At 36.0% G+C, this 21,574-nt stretch overlaps 1 protein-coding gene across 2 annotated transcripts in view; it reads right to left on the reverse strand.

The window, feature by feature from the left end:
* Nucleotides 1–21,574, reverse strand: part of RASA2 (RAS p21 protein activator 2) — a 117,388-nt gene that overhangs the window by 10,854 nt on the left and 84,960 nt on the right. Inside the window, exons 15-19 of one of the 2 annotated variants that reach the window (XM_040636735.1) lie at nucleotides 20,943–21,049; nucleotides 16,865–16,948; nucleotides 16,189–16,266; nucleotides 11,786–11,859; nucleotides 11,134–11,240 (exon numbers count right to left, since the gene is read on the reverse strand). In XM_040636735.1, coding sequence (XP_040492669.1) covers nucleotides 11,134–11,240; nucleotides 11,786–11,859; nucleotides 16,189–16,266; nucleotides 16,865–16,948; nucleotides 20,943–21,049 — 450 coding nt within the window. Of the gene's footprint in view, nucleotides 1–11,130; nucleotides 11,241–11,785; nucleotides 11,860–16,188; nucleotides 16,267–16,864; nucleotides 16,949–20,942; nucleotides 21,050–21,574 lie in introns of both variants that reach the window. The other variant, XM_040636734.1, reaches the window with a different exon arrangement.

Here is a 21,574-nt window from a genome sequence, read left to right on the forward strand (position 1 = left end):
TCAGGGAAAATGATTTTAAATCCCATGTAACTATCATTCAAGAGTAAGGGTAAAATAGACTTTTTAAAAAATATGCATGGACTCAGAAAATTTATCGGCCATGAAGACTACTGAAATAATTCTTTGAGGAAGCACTCTAGCAAAATAAATAATAAATGCAGGAAAAGGCAAATATATAAGAAATAGTGCTGGGTAAAGAAATCAGCAAAGCTGACAAACATGGATAGAAAATCATGAAAGTGTAATGTAAAAAGGCAAAAGAAAAAGAGGACCTACTCTTAACAGTTCCACGTGACTTCATTCGGGAAATGCTTGGGGAAATAACCAGCTGCAAGCCTCATGTTATTCTTTCCCTAACTGAAGGGGGACTTTAACTGTTGCAAGTTTAAATTTGTCTGTTAACAATTTTAGAAACAGGATGCCCAAATTCTCTCACTGGAGGGGGGGAGGGGAGAAAGCATGCAATCAAGGGCTTCGTTATTCCAATAAAAGGCAGGAAAAGAAAAATAAACCTAATAAACAGAAAAACCTAGTAAACAGAAAACACAAAACAAAGCAGTAATCATAGTCATCACAATAAATGTGAGTGCATTAAATTTCCCTTTAAGATCAATGAAACCCAGTTTCAGTTAAAATCTCTATTACCTCTTCAAAAAGTTAAACCTAGAGTTACCATATGACTCGTCAATTCCATCCCTAGGCATACATACCCAAAAAACATTATGTCCACATAAAAACTTGTACAGGAATGTTTACAGAAGAACCACTCACAGTAGGAAAAAACTGGAAACAATCTGTCCAACTTTTGAATGGATAAACAAGATTTGCCTCATATCCATACGATGGGATATTGTTCAGCCATAAAAGGAATGAAGTACTGACTCATGCTACATCGTGGATGAGGTTGGAAGACATTACGCTAAGAGAAAGAAGACACTCTTAAAATGTTATATATTTTATGAGTCCATTTATAGGAAATGCCCAGCACAGACAACCCATAGACACAGAGAGTAAATAGATGGTTGTTAGGAGCTCGGGGAATGGAGGTATGGAGAGTGACTGCTAATGGGTATAAAAATTTCTTTCTGAGGTGAAAAAATGTCCTGGAACTAGTGATCTTACAACTTTGTGAATACAACAAAAAAAGCTTTCTGGGATTTCAAGTAGGATTGTGTTAAAAATCAAGATAAATTTGAGAAGTTTGAGAAGTGACTTCTTAAAAAATACTGAATTTTCAAATCCACAAACATGATGTATGCCTTTTATGTCTTCTTTATTTTATTTTAGCAATGTCCTGTAGTTTTCAGTGCAGAGGTCTTATACTTATCTGGTTAAATTCATTCCTAATTATTTTTTTGGTGGGGGGGGGACTGCTACTGTAAATAGTATTTTAAAAATTTCATTTTCTAACCATTTCCTTCCAGTTTATAGAAATACAGTTGATTTGTACATATGAATCATGTATCCCACGGCTTCACTAAATTCATTTATTGGTTCAAGTACTTGAAGATTCCTCAGGATATTCTACGTATACCTTTTCTTTCCCTTTTTTTGGGGGGGGGGCATTATTACATTACAACCTCCAGGACAATCTTGAATAGAAATGATGGAAGTAGATAATCCTTGCTTTGCTCCTGATCTTGGATATGATGTTCTCTTTATTGGATTTATTGATATAGCTGGGTTTAAGCTATCATTTCGCTATTTCTTGTTTCATTTTGTTTCCTATTTATTGCATCTGATTTTTGCTCCTCTGTTCTTTCTCGCCTGCCATATTTATTTATTTACTTTTTTGGGTAAGGGAGAGGGGATGGGCTACATTTTTTTCTAAAAATGTTTTTGTTCTAGTGATTATAGTATACAGCCCTAACTCATTATGGTTTACTTAAAATTAAAAAATTAAAATTACTGTGTTGCTTCACATAAAATATGAGCTTTGCAAATAATTTATTCCATCCCTTTCCTTGGTGCTATTGTCCTATATTTTACATCTAGATTTGTTACAAACTGTGTAATTCAGTGTTACAAATTTTGTTTATTAAACAGTTGTTTTTTAAGGAAAATGAGAGAAAAGACATTCTTACATTTACCTACACATTTACCATTTCCAGTGTTCTTCATTCCTTCCTGTAGATACAAGTTTCCATCTGGTGTTATTTCACTTCAGCCTAAAGAATTTCCTTTAGCATTCCTACAGTGCAAACCTGTTTGCGATGGAGTCTCTCAACTTTCATTTACCTAAAGGATATTTTCATTTTTAAAGGAAATTTTCACGAGAATTCTAGGCTGAGAGTTTTTTTTTCTTCAACACTTTAAAGAGGTCGTCATTCCATTGCCTTTTGGCTTTGGTTGGTTCTTATGAGAAGTTAGCTGTCAAGTGTATTGTTGTCCTCCTGTATGCAATTTGTCTTCTGTTCTTCTGCTTTCGAGATTTTCTGTATCTCTCTGGTTTAATTACTATATGTCTAAGTGTGATTTTCTTTGTATTTATCACACCTGGAGGTCACTGAACTTAGATCTGTAAAATAATGTTTTTCACCACATTTGAGGCCATTATTTCTTCAAATATTTTTTTCTGCTCTACTCTTTCTCTACGCTCCTTCTGACACCAACCATGCACATGGTTAGACTGTCTGATATTCTTCCAAAAGCCACTGAAGTTCTATTGTCTTTTTTCTCTCCCAGTCTTTTTTTCTCTGTGCTCCTAGACTGGATAATTTCTACTAATTTACCTTCAAGATCCCTGAACTTTTAATATTTAAATTGAAGTATTACACTTCCAGATTTCCATCTGATTCCTTTTAATAGTGTCTAATGTTTCTTTTGCTGAAATCCTTCATTTCTTTACTCGTGACTATCTTTTACATTGAGTCCTTGAAGTACTTGTAATACCTTTAGAGTTCATGTCTGTCATTCCAACATTTAAACCACATAGGGGTCTACTTCTATTGACTACATGTCCTATTTTACTGTTTCTTCTCAAACTTGTTAATGCTTCATTGTATACTGGACATAATGAATGACACACTGTAGAGACTGGATTCAGTTACTTTCCCTTGAACAGCTACAATAGTTGATCACTCTGAGACTTAGCTTTATAGTTTATTCTTAATCTTAGGACAGTCTCTACTGCTGAGCCACTGCCTTTTTGCTATTTCAATGAAAACCCCACGGTGTTCATTAAGCCCTTCTAAAATTCCAAAATGTTTCTTCTGGGGAGAAAAGAAATTGAAATTTCTGTTCATCTTTTTAAATCTTTCCTGTTACTGCTTTTCAGTGGCTTCTTTGCATAAGCAGTTGAAGAGTCAGCCAAGGATTTCCGGGGAGTTCATATACAGATTGGAAGGCTCATCCTCTTTCTCCTTAATTTCCAGCTCCTCTGGCAGCCTTGAACTGTATCTTCTAACACCTCAAGCCAATAAAACTGTGGCTTCCTACTTGAATTTCAGCCATTTCACACTGCACAAGCTAGGAGTGCCTTCAGAGAGAAAAGCCATATAATAATATATTCCAGCATGTATCCAATTTTTGAGGGTCAAATCCTTCAGACTTGTCTTATATATTCTTCCAAGTTATCTATGAAAGAATTAGTCTAATAGTGGCAGACTTCATTTTATTGTGTGTTGCTTTATTGCACTTCACAGATACTGTTTTTATAAATTGTCTGTGGCAACCCTGCATCAAACAAGTTTACTGGTACCATTTTTCCAACAGCATTTGCTCTTTTCGTGTCTGCGTCGCATTTTGGTTATTCTCACAATATTTCACACTTTCCCATTATTATTATATTTGTTATGGTGATCAGTGATCTTTGATATTACTATTGTAATTCTTCTGGGGTTCCATGAATTATGCCCATATAAGACAGCAAACCTAACTGATAAATGTTGTGTGTGTTCTGAATGTTCCACCAGCGAGCCATTCTCCCATGACTCTCCCTCTTTTTGGGCCTCCCTTTCTCTGAGACACAATACTGGTATTAGGCCAATTAGTGGCCTCTAAGTGTTCAAGTGAAAGGGAGAGTTGTACATCTCACTTTAAAACAAAAGCTAGAAATTATTAAGCTTAATGAGGAAGGAATGTCGAAAGCCAAGATAGGTCGAAAGCCAAGACAGGCCGAAAGCTAGGCCTCTTGTGCCAAAGTTAGCCAAGTTGTGAATGCAACAGAAAGGCTTTTGAAAGAAATTAAAAGTGTTACTCCAGGGAACATATGAATGGTAAGAAACTGAAACAGCCTTATTGCTGATACGGAGACAGTTCTAGTGGTCAGGACAGATGATCACACCAGCTACAACATTCCCTTAAGCCAAAGCCTAATCCAAAGCAAGGCCCTAACTCTTTTCAATTCTATCAAGGCTAACAGCAGTGAGGAAGCTACATAAGAAAAGTCTGAAGCTAGCAGAAAAAGAAGGAAAGAAGCCGTCTCCATAACACAAAAGTACAGAGTGAAGCAGCAAGTGCTGATGCAGTAGCTAGCGCAAGTTACCTCGAAGATCTAGCTAAGGTAACTGATAAAGGTGGCTATACTAAACAACAGATATTCCATGGAGACAAAAGTCTTACACTGGAAGAAGGTGCCATCTAGGACTTTCACAGCTAGAGAGAAGTCAAAGCCTGGCTTCAAGTCTTCAAAGCCTCAAAGGACAGGCTCTCTTGTTAGGAACAAATGTAGGTGACTTTAAGTTGAAGTCAATGCTCATTTACCATTCTAAAAATCCTAGAGCCCTTCAAAATTATGCTAAATCTACTCTGCCTGTGCTCCAGAACTGGAACAAAGCCTGGATGACAGCACATCTGTTTACAACATAGTGTAGTATATATTTTAAGCCCACTGTTCAGACTTACTGCTTAGGAAAAGACATTCCTTTCAAAATATTAAGGCTTCTGACAATGCACCTGGTCACCCAAGTGCTCTGATGAGGATATACAACGAGATTAATGTTGTTTTCATGCCTGCTAACACAACATCCATTCTGTAGCCCATGGATCAAGGAGTAATTCTGACTTTGAAGTCTTAATATTTAACATTTCATAAGGCTACAGCTGCCACAGATGGTGGTTCCTCTGATAGATCTGGGCAACATAAACTGAAAACCTTCTGGAAAGAATTAACCATTCTAGATGCCATTAAGAACATTTGTGATTTGTAAGAAAAACCCAAAGTACCAACATTAACAGGAGTTTGGAAGAAGGTTGATTCCAGCCCTCACTGATAACTTTGAGGGGTTTAAGGAACTACAGATGTGTTGGAAGGAACATGAGAACTAGAGTTAGAAGTGGAGTCTGAAGATGTGACTGCCCTGCTGTAATCTCAAGAAAAAACTTTAATGGATGAGGAATCTTATTACGGATGAGCAAAGAAAGCAGTTTCTTGAAATGGAATCTATTCTTGTGACAGTGCTGTGAAGACTGGTGAAATGACAACACAGGACTTAGAGTATTATCTAAACTTAATTGATAAAGTTCTGTTGTGGGTAAAATGCTATCAAACAGCACCACATGCTACAGAAAAATCATTCACGAAAAGAGTCAACTGATGTGGCAGATTTCATAGTTGTCATATTTTATGAAATTGCCACAGTTACCCAACCTTCAGCAACCACTGAGTAGCCAGCAACCAAACACCCAGGCAAGACCCTTCACCAGCAAAAAGATTACAACTTACTGAAAACTCAGAAGATGCTTAGCATTTTTTTAGCAATGAAGTATTTCTAAATTAAGGTATGTACATTGTCTTTTTTAGACATAACTCAACTGCGTGCTTAACAGACCACAGTAGAGCACAAAGATAACTTTTATATACACTGGGAAGCCAAAAAATTCATTCGACTCACTTTATTGTGAATTAGCTTTATTGCTGTGGTCTGGAACCACACCCACCCTATCTCTGAGGTATGGCTGTACAAGTTCCTTCACTATTGAGAACTCAATGGGTCTGTTTTTAAAAAGGCAACTTCATCAGTGTAGTTGTGTAAGCTCAAATCCTGGGAGTTACACTTGTCTTGCCTTTCTCTCACTATTGATCCTTTAGCAAAACACCTGAGTGTTATCTTTAAAAAAGATCCAGAATGTGAGGGGTGCCTGGTGGTTCAGTCAGTTAAGTGTCTGCCTTCGGATCAGGTCATGATCCCAGGGTCCTGGGACTGAGTCCCGCATCAGGTTCCCTGCTCGGCAGGAAGCCTGCTTCTCCCTCTACCTGCTGCTCCCCCTGCTTAGTGCTCTCTCTCTCTCGGTCAAATAAATAAATAAAATTTTAAAAAAAAGAAAAGAAAAGAAAAGATCCAGAATGTGATCCATTTTTATTGCCTCCATTGCTACCAACCAACTGGTCCAAGCCATTATCTGGGCTCCCCTAAATTACTGAAATGCCTCTTAAATGGTCTCCTCATCCCCTTTATTCTATTCTCCACACGGCATGAGTCATTGATCCTATTAAAACATAAGTCAAATGATGTAATTTCTCTTTCTAAAGCTCTCCAATGCCTTTTCATCTTTCACTCAGAGTAAAAGTTTTAGAATGCCCACAAAGCCCTAAAAATATTTAGCTTCTCCATGACCTTTTTGACCTAAGTTCCTAGACTACCCCTTTACTCTTTTTTCCTCCTTAGCCACAAGAGCCGTCCCTTATCTCTTGAATACTCTAGGCATGCTTCTGTTTCAGGGCCTTTGTACTGGCTGCTATTAACTACGCATCACTATTACCCCAAATATCCACATGACCCACTCCCTCATCATCTTTAAGTCTTTGCTCAAATGACACTTTCTTAGTGAAGCCCTCCCTGACTAGACTTTTTAATACTGCAACTCTCCTCATAAGCATATCATTCTCTATTCCCTTTCTCTGCTTTATTTTTGTCTATCTCATTCCCAATATACTATATAATTTTTTTATCATCTATCACTTGAAATTCCACGAGAGCAAAAATTTTGGTATGTTTTGTTCACTACTGTTTCCCCTAGAGCCTAGGACAGCATCTGGCACATACTAGGCACTCAATAAAATATCTATTGAATGAATGTATGACTGCAACAATGGTGTTCTTTAGCTACCAAAGAAAAAAATACTGCAGAATAATGCAGTGTGTAAAAATATGAGCAGTTGAAAACCAAGTCAGCCTAAATGTACTGAGATTTATGCTTAAAACATCATCAAAGTTTCTTTTATATTGTTCACAGGCTACATGAACCGGAACATTTGATATCACATGGAAGTGGTATATGCTGTATGCATCTGTGTGTATCAGGTCTCCCAAGAGTGGACAATACCTAATCAAGTTTGGAGAACACAGTATGGATTTCAGAGATGAATCTGTTAATAATCTATTATTAGTACTCTTGGTGGAAATTTCAGAAACCTAGAGCAGTGGTTCTTAAAGTAATTCAGATGATAATATATCTGGAAGACATGGTGCTCTCTGAAGAACACCATTTATTAAAAACATTTACTACATGGTTTAATGAAGGTAGTAAAAACATGGTCCCTGATACTGAGGATCTTACAGACGAGAGGAAGAGACAGACAAAAGTAAGGACTACACGGTGTGACAGGAGTTATTCCTAAGGTGATAAAGAAACAGAATAAGGGCATAGCTCAACTCAACTGAAGTGGCTAGAGGCTTATAAGTGACTTCTGTAAAAAGGCTTAAAAAGACAACAAATCACACGGCTGAAGAAGGAAAGAAAGGAATTTCTAGGTAGAGCATATGCAAAAGCATGAAGGTAAAAGAGAACACGTTAGAGAACACGTTAAAGGAACTGCAAGAGCTAGTCTGGTGAAGTGACATATGGAGAATGCAAAAGATAAGGCTGCATGAGAAAGAAAGAGGCTGGAAGGTCAATAACTCATTTGACTTCAGCATACAACTAGAAGAACTTTTACTTATAGAAAATGACTACATTGCAATACAACAATATAAAACCATAATCACAAGCCCACGTTCATAAAAAAAAGTCAGTATGATCATGACTGATTGCTGAGTGCCCTATAATACTCATTTGCCACACAATAATCTAGTTGTATTGAAGATAAGTTGCATACTATTACTTGTTAGCGATTACCTAAGCAGGCATCAAAACCTTAACAACTTACTTAGGAAAAACTCTTAAAACTGAGAACACTCTATTTAATTCCTTTTCCAGTAAAATGGGAAAAGACCATACTATTTGATTCTAAGTGCTAAAAATACTTGATTCAAAATACTAGTGCCCAGTAAGAGGCAGAGTGAAAGACCCAATAATTTAGAGCCATTTATAGAAAATCTGGGAGGCACGCTTTCAGACACCAAAGTCACATAGCAAGTGTAGCAAGAGATTTAACTAGGGGTCTTAGCTATCCAGAAACAGCAAGGAAATAGGAAGTAAGTGAAACATTTGCTTGAACAATCAGAGAATCCAAAGCCCATGCATTTTCTCCGTAGAGGAAAGTCCTTCAGTCTTCCATCAAAGCCTTTGATCTTAAGCACAATTTTAACAAACACAGTACCTGTATCCTCATTCACAGTGTATTTGTAGTAAAAAAATGGAGCTGGGTGATGAAGGTGGGAGTGAGATGTTACATTATGGTTCACTGACAGCACAAGAAATTTAACGTAACAGCCTGAATATAAAGGGGATAGAGAAAAACTGTATAAAGCAAACAGAGGAACATAAAAGCACAGCAGTCCAAGGCATTTAGCTGGGGAGTAAACAGCTGCACACACCCATAAGCAGCCCTGAAAACACCACTCAATCAAAGCACTACATAATCATTAATATTATCAATGACAGCCCCAAGTCATCTAGAAAATGTTAACTTACGTTCAATGAATTCTTTTTTAGAAGGCAGGGAAGCATGAAATACATTTTGGAAAAATCCATCAAAAGAGTTAAAACAAAAAGCATGGATGCTTAAAACTGTAGGCTTTGGTAAATAATCTTGAAACTTCATATAACAGAGCTTATTCCTCCAATGTCATTCCAGTAGGTTAAATTTCTTAAGACCTGGTAACAATGTAATTTCTAATGTGTCTATTTTATACCTAGAGTAGCCTAATCACTCTATAGAATTTTATCCCCATAAGATCCTTGCTAGAACAGAGGTTCTTAAGAACCCCAGATGAACTTTGGATCTACAAACTCATTGAAATTATATGCAAAATTCTGTCTAGTTTGTATGTGCATTTTTCTGGAGGAAAAAGGCCAAAACTATCACCTGATTCTTAAAGTTCTAAGCCAAAAAAGACTTTAGAATTAATTTAGATTAGAAAATATTTTAAATGAGGAAAACACAGCTGATTTATTCATGGAGAATGACTAACTTAAATTTTATTTTAATGTACTGTTAACGTAAACATAATTAGCACATTAGGACAGCTACTTTTTAAAAGCTGCTATATATATGAAAGCATTTATATAGTATTCGACATAAGCTGTAACTTCTAAAACATTCAAAATATATTTAGCTTAAAAAATGCTGTCTGGAAGGCTAACTATGTAGCCTATTGCTCTTTCATCATTTGACTACTGATAGGCCATAACAAATCATCTGGGTGCCTAAAAATAAAACGACTTTGGTTTCTTATATCTTACTAATACATTTGGCTATATGTAGTCATTTTGGTAGAGCCATACTAAGGAATTATGAAACAATTTTTCGTATCACTCTACTCTTCAAAAATCTCCACTGACGCATTCTACTTAGTGGAATCTACATTCTCTTGAAAGCACCCAATGGCTGGTGTTCGCTATCATTTCAGAATTTATAGCAGAAGCTCTCTTAACAGATCTTTACCCAACAGAGCTAATGGATTAACTGAGGCTCTCTCCCTGTACACTGTAAAACGTAACAAATGACGCTCATGGGATGCTGAGTGCTTGTGGCTGCTAGGCTACGACTTGTTAAGGCCTGGATCCCTCTGTTTGCATTGGTTAGGCAGTTTTGTTTACCAACTCTGTTGGGTTTGTTCCCAAACCTATTTATGCAATTTTTCCATGTTATAATAATTTACTTAAATATATGTAAAGTGACATAATAAGCGCCCCCTACTAAGAGGTTTACCGTTTATTTGAAAATCGGGTGAATGCTTTAAGAAGCTTCAAAAAAGGAGATCCACACTCATATAAATAAAGTTGCTTTATATGGGGGTGAGACACTTATAAAAAATTAGGGGTGACTATCATGAAATCTAATAGAATTCTGTACTTGGATCGCTTTTCAAGTATTTAAGTTCTAAATTCACTTTGGAGAAATCAACCAGAAAACTGATGCATTATGGGTATATTTGCACAAGAAAGACAAAGGGGAAATCCAATCTATAGATCCATATTCAAAGAAAAGATCCTGATTATCAAAAGATTTGGTAAACAAATGTATAAATATTTAAAATACGTATGTACCTTTTTGTCTGTTTTTAAATGATTCTTGCTTTAAGTGAACATCTTTGTATTCTGATCACCGTGAATAAAAGGGGTTCACTAAATGTGATCCATGATTTAGTTATCAAGTTCTTGCTAGGATACTGGAAGGAGCTAATGGCCTTCTGTGGATCATGGTTTACCCCAAAAGAATAAGCTTAAAAAGTGGACATTTTAAGCACTGTGTCAGTCCACTGAGGGATAAACTGTGCCTCTCTGAATCCCTCAAATCACACTGTAGGAAGATGGCCTTCCTTATCCAAACAGCCCACTGTGCTTTCTCAGGAAGCAAATCATTAAAATTTCCATCTTGAAGGTAGCTTGGCCAACAGTCTAGAATGAATCTGATAACAGTATAGGAATCATAATCCATGGAAAGACTGTGGAAATTTTTAGCTGATGCTATCTAGCAAACCACTGAAATACTCTCATTTATTAGATATTGATTCTTACCAATTTGGCTCTGAGAGTTAAAAGAAACTTGCAAGTTCTAGATAACTGGAATTTACCAGGGATTTTTTAGAAAACAGAGCACGTGTGAGGAAAAAAAAAATGGTATTTACATGGTGTCACTTGTCAAATAGTTACTGCATCCTTAATGTGTGTACAATCACTGTGAGAAACTATACACTACAGTAATATTAGTGAAAAGGTTTGCCAGAGTTACATTAAGCAGCAAAAAAAAGATATCTTCACTGAGAACCAGGAAAAGGCCCCAAAATAAAGCATAAACACAACTACCTGGCTGTTTGTGGTAAGTGAGCTCTCTGCTTGTTAAGCAGAACCACCGTTTCTTGAAATTCTTTTTCCCAATCCGAGTTCTTCCCTGAGCTCTTTTATACATCTCACTGCCAAAACAAGATAGGAAAATTTAGTTATAAATATTAAAATAGTTCATCCAAAACAGAAACTGTTCTTTAATTTTAAATGACATGAAAGGCTGTTTAAGATCATATTAAGTATATGAAAATGTTTTTGTCATCTACAACTTCTGCATTTATTTTGGCCAAGCTAAGGGAATAAAGTCTTTAAATTAATTTAATATTTATAATTGTGCCATTCAGAACTAAAAGGGCCAAACTTTAAGTAAAGTTCTCTTTTAACTTCCAATGATAACACTACTTCAAGACTGAAGAGTGTTGTTACTTTTTCAAAGTACTCTAATACCCGTAATCTCATTATATTTACAAAACTACTCCAGGACTGCAGGCACAAGGAATCGTGCCCATGTGGCATGAAATTTCTATGACAGTGTGACTTACCTGATGGATGTAATTTAAGCAGTTCTAACACGAAAAAAACCTAGATTTCCTCACTTCCAGACCTATGCTTTTTGTACTTACATAACACGTACACTGACACATAACTTTAATCTCTAAATTCATTAAATTACCCTTCTTTCAGGTGCACAGGCTCACTCGTACCACTGGATTCTTTAGTTTCAGTAGATGAAATTTCATCCAAGAACTAAATAGGGAAATGGGCAAAAATTACACTTTGTGATAACATACATGAAAAATTCAGTTTATCTTAAACATCACTGATAATATTGTAAAGTTCTTCTTTAAGCAATACACATAATTGTAACTTATAAAGTTAACACATATTTAATTATAGAGGATGTCCTAAATTACACATTGGATAGGTGTTCTAAAAAGTTTATTCTCAAGTTACTTAAAACCCAGAATATGTTTCCCTACAAAAACAGCTCAATCTACAATCCTTAAACAACCACTGTGAAATCTATAGAGCTCTGAATAAAGAGTTGTTTTTGTTTTTTGATTTACAGTAAACTCATTTGGGAGCACAACTTAATCTGAACCACCAAAGGCTATTTATAGTCTCTATTTATCTTACGTAGTGTGAATATTCATATACCTTGCTCTACAATGTGCATGATTATGCAGTACTACCTCAGGCCCCACAGGGGTATAATACATAGTACAGACCTATTCTCTTTTAAAACTCTGAAAAACTGAATTCTGAAATATTTCTGGTCCCAAAGATTTTAGATATAGGATTGTGAACCTATATTATATGTCAGGATCACCAAATTATGGCTCAGTGGGCCAAATTCAACCTGTAGCCTGTTTTTGCAAGGCCTATGAGTTAAGAACAGTTTTATATTTTTAAAGGGCTGCAAAAACAAAAACAAAGAAGAATATGGGACAGAGCCCTTATGTGGCCAGCAAAGCCTAAAATATTTACTCACTGGCCCATTACAGAAAAGATTTTGCTGACTTCTATTATATATAACTGACTGTAGCCCTGACAGATAGTATCCACAACTATGACTGAAATATAATTGAGTTCTCTGGAATAACGTGGAAATCTAGTCACCATTTATAGACTTCGTAGGGAGAATGGGAATATGGTGGCTCAAGAAAATGTGGAGTACCCATCTCTAGCAATGGCAAGCTACTCCTGGGAAGAGCAGTTAGCTTCATGAATATGCTACCTTGACTGGTCAAGAGCTTCCTGGCATGTGGCTGTCTCTTCATGGGAAAAAGAAATTAGTATTTCAAAGAACAATTCTTGTTTTTAGAGAGGAATTCTATTTCGTCCCATAAATGAACTACCTCTTTGTTTAGTCCTTGCTTTTTCCTTTATACTTTTCTATGGTGTCCCACTTAGGACTAAAAAAAAAAAAAAAAAAGTATATTCCAATAGCGATGACACTGAGGCACAAGTGCCTAATCTAAAGTAGAATTCGTGGGGAGTCATATTCTCTCAAGACTGGCTTAAGATTGCCCACTAGAGGGGCACCTGGGTGGCACAGCGGTTAGGCGTCTGCCTTCGGCTCAGGGCGTGATCCCGGCATTATGGGATCGAGCCCCACATCAGGCTGTTCCGCTATGAGCCTGCTTCTTCCTCTCCCACTCCCCCTGCTTGTGTTCCCTCTCTCGCTGGCTGTCTCTCTCTCTGTCAAATAAATAAATAAAATCTTAAAAAAAAAAAAAAAAAAAAAACAAAAAAAAAAAATCTAAAAAAAAAAAAAAAAAAAAAAAAGATTGCCCACTAGAGGGGCACCTGGGTGGCTCAGTCGTTAAGCGTCTGCCTTCGGCTCAGGGCGTGATCCCGGCGTTCTGGGATCCAGCCCCGCATCAGGCTCCTCCACTGGGAGCCTGCTTCTTCCTCTCCCACTCCCCCTGCTTGTGTTCCCTCTCTCGCTGGCTGTCTCTCTCTCTGTCAAATAAATAAATAAAATCTTTAAAAAAAAAAAAAAGATTGCCCACTAGAAGCCATACTTACAATTTTTTCCAATGTTTACTTCTAGCACATAAGAAGGAAATCTTAGTAAGTGAAGGAGCAAAAACAGAGTTTCTTTTGCATTATATGTGGTGATACAGAACAAGTAATATAAGGGAACTAAATGGGGCACCTGGGTGGCTCAGTCGGTTAAATGTCCAACTCTTTTTTTTTTTTTTAAGATTTTATTTATTTGACAGAGAGAGACAGAGCGAGAGAGGGAACACAAGCAAGGTGAGTGGGAGAGGGAGAAGCAGGCCCCCTGTCGAGCAGGGAGCCCGATGCGGGGCTCGATCCCAGGACCCTGGGATCATGACCTGAGCTGAAGGCAGATGCTTAACGACCAAGCCACCCAGGCGCCCCTAAGCGTCCGACTCTTGATTTTGGCTCAGGTCATGATCTCAGGGTTGTGAGGCAGAGCTTCTGCTTAAGATTCTCTCTCTCCCTGCCCCTCTGTTCCTTCCCCTACGCTCTCTTGTGCACTCTGTCAAATAAATAAAAATCTTAAAAAAAAAAAGTATACAAGGGAACTAAACAAGTGTCCTATCATATCTCCAGTTGTTACAAATGGACCATCCACTAATGGAGGGTAAGAAATGTACTGCAATATTTCATTTCTTAGTATTTGCCTGAAGGCACTGATTTATTTACTTGAAAAATATTTATTATTTATTCATAATTATTACATTTGTTATTTGCTGTATTTATAAGGAACTATGGGGTAAATACAATTACATAAAGTGAAAGAAAACATAATAATTAAGATGAACTATAGGAGGGTGAATATAGGTCCCAATTTGCTCAGGGCCATCCCTGTCTATAGCTGTGGTCCCAACATTATCAACAGTACTCATTTTCACTATTTAAAGTGTCCAGGTTTGGACATCAAATTATATGGTCACTCTGTTAATAGAACTATCCATGTTGCCCTTCCTAAACTCTGTGGGAACAGTACACCAGTACAAAATGAGAAACTGGGCTTCACAGGCTTTTGCAACTTCCAGCAATGCATATGTCCAGACTTAGCTAGTAAATAATAAAGAAAACTCTTAGATTAGGGCAAAATATCCTATCATCCTAGTTTAGGAGTCTAGATCCACATCTGAAACAGGAAATGTACTATGGTGATAGCCCATGATAATGTGAGTAGGTGACACAGGACAGATCAGGAACAGGCTCAACTCCTGGCACCCTTAAGTGTTTTCTCCACTGACATTATCAACTCCACACATTGATTATATCAGGAAAAAAAAATCAGCTGCTACCATAGCCTAGGTCATAAAAAATGGCAAAACAACCCTAAAACAAACGACAGTACATCATAATCTTGCCAACAAAAGTCTGCCTACACTGTCCCACACGTTTCAACAATGTCCTACAAATAAAAAGGCAGCTTTTCCTTTGCCTATTCTTTTCAAAGTCTTTCTCCTCAAAAGCCTTCAATAGTTGCCTAAAAAGATTTTGGTTGAACCCGCACTATTCTAGATGAAAAAAAATTCCAACTGGCTTTAATTTTTTTTAAATCATCATTTTCATTTTACTGAGTCCTTGTAAGAATCCTAAGCACGAAAAAAATAAAGTACAGACATATACTTCAACAAAATATACGCTTGGCAGTCAACTGTAGATCAATCATGCTACAAAAATTGAATAAAATCTTTAAAATTTGGCCTTACTAATTTTGATTCATTAAATCAGGATCATGATAAATATAATACAGTACTTTCTTCAAGCCAAATTTAGATGTACTTCAAAGTAACTTTACAAATTTTAGGGTTTTATAATAAAGCTACATTTTATTTAGAATGATTCAGAACTAAGACTCAAGAAATTAAAGATCCTTTCAAAACATTCTCAATTTCTAAGTACAGCAATTTTTGTAGGTTATAGGCCTTGTGTTAGGATATTATAAACTGTAGTCTTTTGTACATTTACAATACATTTTAATTTATAGTAACTTTCTTCAGGTTACTACCATAAGCCTATATTGTTTATAAAATGTTCACTAATTCACGTATTTTTTTTTACTATGACAAGTATCCACCATATATCAGGCACCATACTAAGCCTTTACCCCTCTTAGACCAGAGGTTCTCAATCAGAAACAATTTTGTTCCTTAGGGGACATCTGGCAATGTTTACAGACATTTTTGGTTGTCAAAACTAGAAGCATCCTACTGGCATCTAATTGGCAGAGGCCAAGGATGCTGCTAAACACTCTACAATGCACAAGGCAGGCCCTCACAATCGAGAATTATCTGACCCAACTGTCCACAGCGCTGCTATTAAGAAACCCAAACTCTAGCTATTTGTCATTTGTGTTATTAAGACAGTGGCAATAGCAGTGGTTGTTAACATTTAGGTATTTCCACAACTACAATCCCATAGTTTTGTATGGGAGAAGAAAGGAAGAAGACAGGTTCTTCACAGTTTAAACATTATTTTCTTAAACGGGGGGTTGACTTCTAGGAATAACATGAAATGCTAACATTTCTCCAGTGCTATATGATAAGAAATGTTAATATTTCCAGAGTAAAACAATCATACCTTTTTAACTGCTATAATATATCCTTCTTCTTGAAACATTTTGAAAAATTCACACATGAATGTCTCTTTGAAACTTGACTAGGAAAAAAAACCACACAGAATTTATGTATGTTAAATAGAGAACTAAGAATATAATGAACTGCATTTCTAAGCTGAGGATTAAGGCCTTAAAGGACTCAATCATGTATTTCAAGAGAGTTATAGGGTTTGGAGTGGGATTTCTTTCAACAGCTGTTAGATGATTACGGCACAAACAGATTCATAGAAGGTTCTTGCATCTGTTCACTAGACTCTCTCCTCTTAGACCTATTATTTTACTTTATTTTTTTTTACAAATTTAAATGTTTATTAATTCACTTAAAAATAACAATTCCATTACATGTTAATGTAAATTACATTTTGAAATGAAAAGTAACTGTGTTTTCCGAAACAAAAAAATTTAGAAGACTGACAACATTTTTTGAAGAAGTCTTTAATTAGATGTATTAGTTTAAATAAAACTTTGTTAACAGGTGACTAAGACACAACGGCTATCTAAAAGATGGCTACTGCATCTGTATATGCATATTTTTGGTTTTGCTTTGTTTTTAATTTGGAAGGGAGTGAGAGAGAAGGGATCATAAGGTATAACAACATTTAGAAGTGTGAATACAAAGCAAAAGATATAAAGACTTACCTTGCTTTTGGACAGACTCCCCCAGCTTCCCAAAGTTTGAATGGTTTTTGAGATGAGGGTTAATGTTCTAATTGTCTGTGGATCCTAAAGAATGTAAAAAAGACACAAAACTCCTGTTAAGTTTTTAAGAAATAGAATTTGTGTAAGATGTAGAATACAGTGAACAGGCTACACTGCTTTAATACAAAAATATTCATTCAAACCACCTGTGTTGTTAAACCCTAGTTTACAATGGGCACAACTCACCTAAGGAATTAAGAGACTAAAGAAGCCAGATGTCATTTATAATTCCTCCTAAAGTAATTGTATTCAACAATGTGTTACTTCTGAAAGTCATACTTCAATTAATACCATATATGTTGTTTTGTACAGTATGACAGCTTGGACTACCTAACAAACTGTATTCACTTCTGAAATGTCAATCACATCTATTTTTCCTACCTTGTAACCAAAAATGGCAATTTCCAAATTTTCTGTACTCAACCCACCTCTAAGCCTATTTAATAACTGATAGAGCCTGTATAATCAATTGTTTTCATCATGGAAGCAAAGACCTAACTAAGCTTAAGAAATGAGAAGTTACCCGGTTCATGTAGGATCTTAGCAGAAGGTAACTATTTGGGTCTATTATCCAAGGTATTTTTCAGGCCTGCCTACCAGAAAAAACTCAATATAAATAAGATGGATTAAACAGTTCCCCCGATAAGTCCTTGTTCCCTCCCCCCTTTTTTTAATTGAGGTATAATTTACATACAGTGAAATGAACAGATTTTAAATGTACATAACCCAATGAGTTTCCACCCATCCATTTATCTATATAACCAATTCTCCTATCACATGTAGAATTTCTTTATTTTGGAGATTCAAATAAACAATATCTTCCACCAAAATACAGACTTAAGAAAATTTAGATACAGAAATTGCTTTAGTTTTTGGTTACATTCCTTAATATTTTAGTATTCCCACATTGAAAATGACAGTGAATGTGAAGAAGACACGATCAGGTTGTAAGGCAATTTGGAAAAAAAGGAATATCTGGATATAGTCATTATGATATATTTATGAAATAGTTACACACCTTAATTAGGTTATTCAGAAATATTTTCGCTAGAACATTCAGGATTCCACCATATGTATAGAAGGTCCCTACAACTCTCTGCCTTTGAAGAACCTAAGATTCTTAACAATGGTTAATAAACTGAATTTGAACTGAATCTCACCAAGACATCCCTGTTCAAATTTGGTTTTAAAAATCACTTTTTTAGGTTATGATTTCCCTGAACTAAAAAAAAAAGAACAAAGCATATATTACACAATTTCTGCACATCACATATTTGTTTATATCCACATGGCCCTCACTACTGTGTGACAATCATATCATTTAGCTACGATTGATTCCCTGGTGTACTCTATATACAAGCTGTTCTAAATTTTTCCCCTGCTACCACCTGCCATCATAATTTTTTATGGATGTCCAGTACCTCAGACATCTGGTACCCAGCACAGAGCCTGGCACAGGCACCTAGTAGATGCCTTATAACGTTTATTAAATTCAACTGCAATGTTGAATCTCTTACCTCAAAACAACGTATCTTATCCTTTTTTCCTTACATTAGGGTGAACCATTTGAAATTACTATTATCTGACTCCTTTTGATTTACAAAACACAAAACAACTTCACACGGTTCACCTTATCTCAAAGGAGGAATTACTCTTTTCCTAAGGTTTAGACCCATCACTTTTCTTCTCAAGATAATCTGAATCCTCCAGGATACTGATCTGATTATTAGGAAGCCCTCTTCTCTCTTCAATTTTTCCCTTTCTGTTGGTTTCTTCTCCTCGTTTAGTATATGTGCTGCCGAAGCGAGCACTCTTCTCCTCGTTTAAACCACATGTAGATTTTCCCATTTTGGAGAAGACTCATCATTTGACCAGCTCCCTCTCTGAGCTACTATCTTTCACTTACCAAACATTCACTGAGTATCTACCTGTCCTAGAAAGTGTGTATGTACTTGGGATACAGAAACTTAAAAAAGATCCCACTTTTACTCTTAGGTACTGACAGTCCACATTCAGAGACTGTAAATAGATGGTTATAAAACAGTATGACAAATGTCAAGACAGAGACAGCCACAGGATGCTACAGGTATACATAAGACAGGAACTTAACCCAGACTAGAGGGTTAGAGAAGTCTGCCTTGGCTGAGTCTTGAAAGGATCTTCTGCAATCTGATTTTCTGCTACTCTACTAAAACTGGTTTCTCAAAATGCAAAGAACTTCTAAATGTAAATCCAACAACCGTTAAATGGTTCTCCTCCCAAACCACTCTAACTTTCAATACTCGTTTTGACAATCCCATCACTCCCAGTTCCTGGGATTACTCCTTGCTCTCAATTTCCATAGTATGCCTTAACTTGGTAAAAATCAGGTACTAGTTTTAGGTGATGTATCTTACATATTTGTCCTATTTTCTCAATTAGAATGAAAAGTTCTTAAAAAGAGGGGATAAGTTTACACTTAAAAGCAAACAATAAAGTTATATGACACAGTATGGACCAGTCCTCCTAGCATACCGATTGGAAAAGTGACCTAAAATACAAAGTTTGTGGCTAGAAGGACTTTAATGCAACATCTGTTATAGAAATATGCAAATCCAAGTCTGAATACAATGCAGGGTCACAAGGTCAGAGGTAGGAGTTCTGTTTATATCCAGAATGCTGCTACTAAGCTTTCTCAGACCCAGAATTCTGCACAGCTTCACTAACATAGCCATAAGAAAGGACAGTCCTGTGATCAAAAGGACACTGGCCCACTCTCTGCTGCAGCTATTCACAGACTGTTTGTCCTTTGGCAAGAAAGGGTGTGTTGCTTCAACAGTAGCATGGTTCTATTCAGTTCTCAAAGTAAAATGAGTGGGCAATGTCACGCAGCTGTGAAGAGGAGTGGCCTTCAAAGCCCAGTTTAACTCCAAAACCCATGTGTCTTCTTTATCCTCTGTAAGTCTCGAAAGGGCAGAGCGCGTCTTCCTCATCACTGTATCTCTAGCACTGAGCACAGTGATAGAAACATTACAGGTGTTCGAACACCTTACTGCCTAAGAGGCAGGAAAGAACAGGGGTGAGCTCAAAGATTGGGAAGACTGAAGGAGACAGCATTCCAGTTTAACCAGTTCAAACTGAGTGAGATCAACTAATATTTGATCAGTTGTGTGACCGTGGAGAAATTGCTGAATTGTGATATTCTTATCTGCAAATGGGGATGATAATAGAAATTGACCTCACAGAGACGACCAAGTAAGTTAAAACACATAAAGTACTTAGAACAAGGCCTACTAGAAAGCCCTAAAAATATGTTGGCTATTATTATTATTATTATGTGTTAACCAATTAGCAACAAAAGCCATTAGATAAGATTATAAACTATGTGGAACATAAAAGCTTAAAGAATCAGCAAAAACACTCCATATGAGAAGGAAACAAAAGAGCAAAAATAAGGAGTTTTAAAATGTTAAGAAACATGTATATCTATGCAGTATAGATTCAGATATAATAATTTAATAGGACTTCAGAACATCTTAAAAGTTTTAAATCTCATATATTTATAGTATCAGGTGAATAAAAAGTAAAAAATGTGGAGATACCAACCAATTATGTTCCAAAGTTTCTGAACCTTTCAGAAATGAGCCTCTTCAAATTTCTGTGAGATTTAAAAATACCTTCGAGATTAAACTAAACCTGTAACTCATGAAGAAACAAAAACAAAAACAACCCTAGTATTAGGGAAATTTACAAACACACACAATAGTGGACGGTATATATAATGGATCCTCTTTGTACCTATCATCAAGCTTCAACAACTATCAACATTTTATTACTCTTGTGCAGTATCTTTTAACAGCAACAAAAACTGGAATTCTCAGCCTTCTCTGAAAGACTGAAATGGCCAAGGAAAACGCCCAGTAATAAGTACCAGTTATAAGAAAACAGCCAAGTGAAACTGGCTTGTTATTTTATCCTTTTAAAATTTTAATAAAAATTAATAAAAATGGAATAAAGCTTTGAGAAGAACAACACTTACTGGATGATGAGGTCGCAAATGAAAAGTATGAGGTGATACTACGGCTACAGCAAAGAAACGAAGAAATACAAAGCTGCTCACTGCAGAATACTGAACATGAGGGTCATCTGCAGGAAAAAAATGGTGAAATGTCATGCACAAAAACACTGAATTAAAAAACAAAGATGACAAAATAAAAAAATATTGAAAAAACATGTAAACTAAATAGGATATCAATATAATTTGTCTATGGGAACTGAGTTGATGAAATGACAGTAATGATTATGACTAAATTAGAGGAAAAAATCCTATGACTAAAAAAATCTGAAAGGAATAATAAAAAAATTTAAAAAACGAAAGGCAAAGCTACCAGGTTTTCAGAAATATTTTAATTTGGAAAAAAAGACCTCTTTCCTCATCTGCAAGGAGACTCCTGAAATTGCAACAAAAATAAAAGTAGTATCTAGCACTACCTAGTGGTAATACTGAATCCTTTAAGACTGAATCCTTCAAGATAGGTTATTTTCAGTTTTAGAATACTGTTTCAATTTTCCCCTCAAAAGTCTTCATAATATCAAAGACAATGCAATAAAAACAACTGGAAGGAATCTTTCCTTTAAAAAAGTGATCAATATTCCATATAAAAATGAAGA

The sequence above is a fragment of the Ursus maritimus genome, unplaced genomic scaffold (genome assembly GCF_017311325.1).
Source record: "Ursus maritimus isolate PB19 unplaced genomic scaffold, ASM1731132v1 scaffold_20, whole genome shotgun sequence".
Taxonomy (NCBI): domain Eukaryota; kingdom Metazoa; phylum Chordata; class Mammalia; order Carnivora; family Ursidae; genus Ursus; species Ursus maritimus.